At 46.3% G+C, this 790-nt stretch overlaps 1 protein-coding gene across 1 annotated transcript; it reads left to right on the top strand.

The window, feature by feature from the left end:
• Window positions 1–58: 58 nt before the first annotated feature.
• Tsp_15035 (conserved hypothetical protein) lies at window positions 59–790 on the top strand (the record flags this gene model as incomplete). Its single annotated transcript, XM_003370848.1, has 3 exons — window positions 59–190; window positions 342–436; window positions 686–790. A coding segment is annotated over exon 3 (68 nt), but the record flags the coding sequence as incomplete, so codon positions are not given.

Below are 790 nucleotides of genomic sequence, written 5' to 3' on the forward strand. Positions count from 1 at the left end.
CCACAACACACACACAAATAATTATTCAGTCTTACAATTCATGTCGCAAATTCGAACAAGCTTTCGCCGTTTTCTTAGGATCGACTGACCCATGTCCAACTGCTGTTCACATGGAACCTTGCTCCACTTCAGCCTTCAAGGTTCTCACTTGAATATTTGCTACTACCACCAAGATCTGCACCAACAGCGGCTCCGAGCGAGCTCACGCTCAAAACTCTTCAAAGCAACACTGTCGCGACCTTCCTACCCGTCTCAACGTTCATTACACCTTTTCCGAAAAAAAAGTGCGTAATTGAGACGGTCAGGTATGGGCCTGGAGCTCAAACGCTATCCATTTTCAGGGCTAGTCGATTCGGCAGGTGAGTTGTTACACACTCCTTGGCGGATTCCAACTTCCATGGCCACCGTCCTGCTGTCTATATCGACCAACACCTTTTCTGGTATTTCATGAGCGCCAATGTCTGGCACCTTAACCTGACTTTTGGTTCATTCCACATCGCCAGTTCTGCTTACCAAAATTGGCCCACTAGGCATTTATACATTCTAATTGGGCGATTTCATCGTAAAATCAAAGCAAAACGCCTTGCTTACCCATTCGAAGTTTGAGAATAGGCTGAGAACATTGCGTTCCCAACACCTCTAATCATTCGCTCTACCGGATAAAATTGTTACAAACAAATGCCAGCTATCCTGAGGGAACTTCGGAAGGAACCAGCAACTAGATGGTTCGATTAGTCTTTCGCCCCTACACTCAAGTCAGACGAGTGATTTGCACGTCACACCGCTACGA

Source organism: Trichinella spiralis (assembly GCF_000181795.1).
Source record: "Trichinella spiralis strain ISS 195 chromosome Unknown Scfld442, whole genome shotgun sequence".
NCBI lineage: Eukaryota > Metazoa > Nematoda > Enoplea > Trichinellida > Trichinellidae > Trichinella > Trichinella spiralis.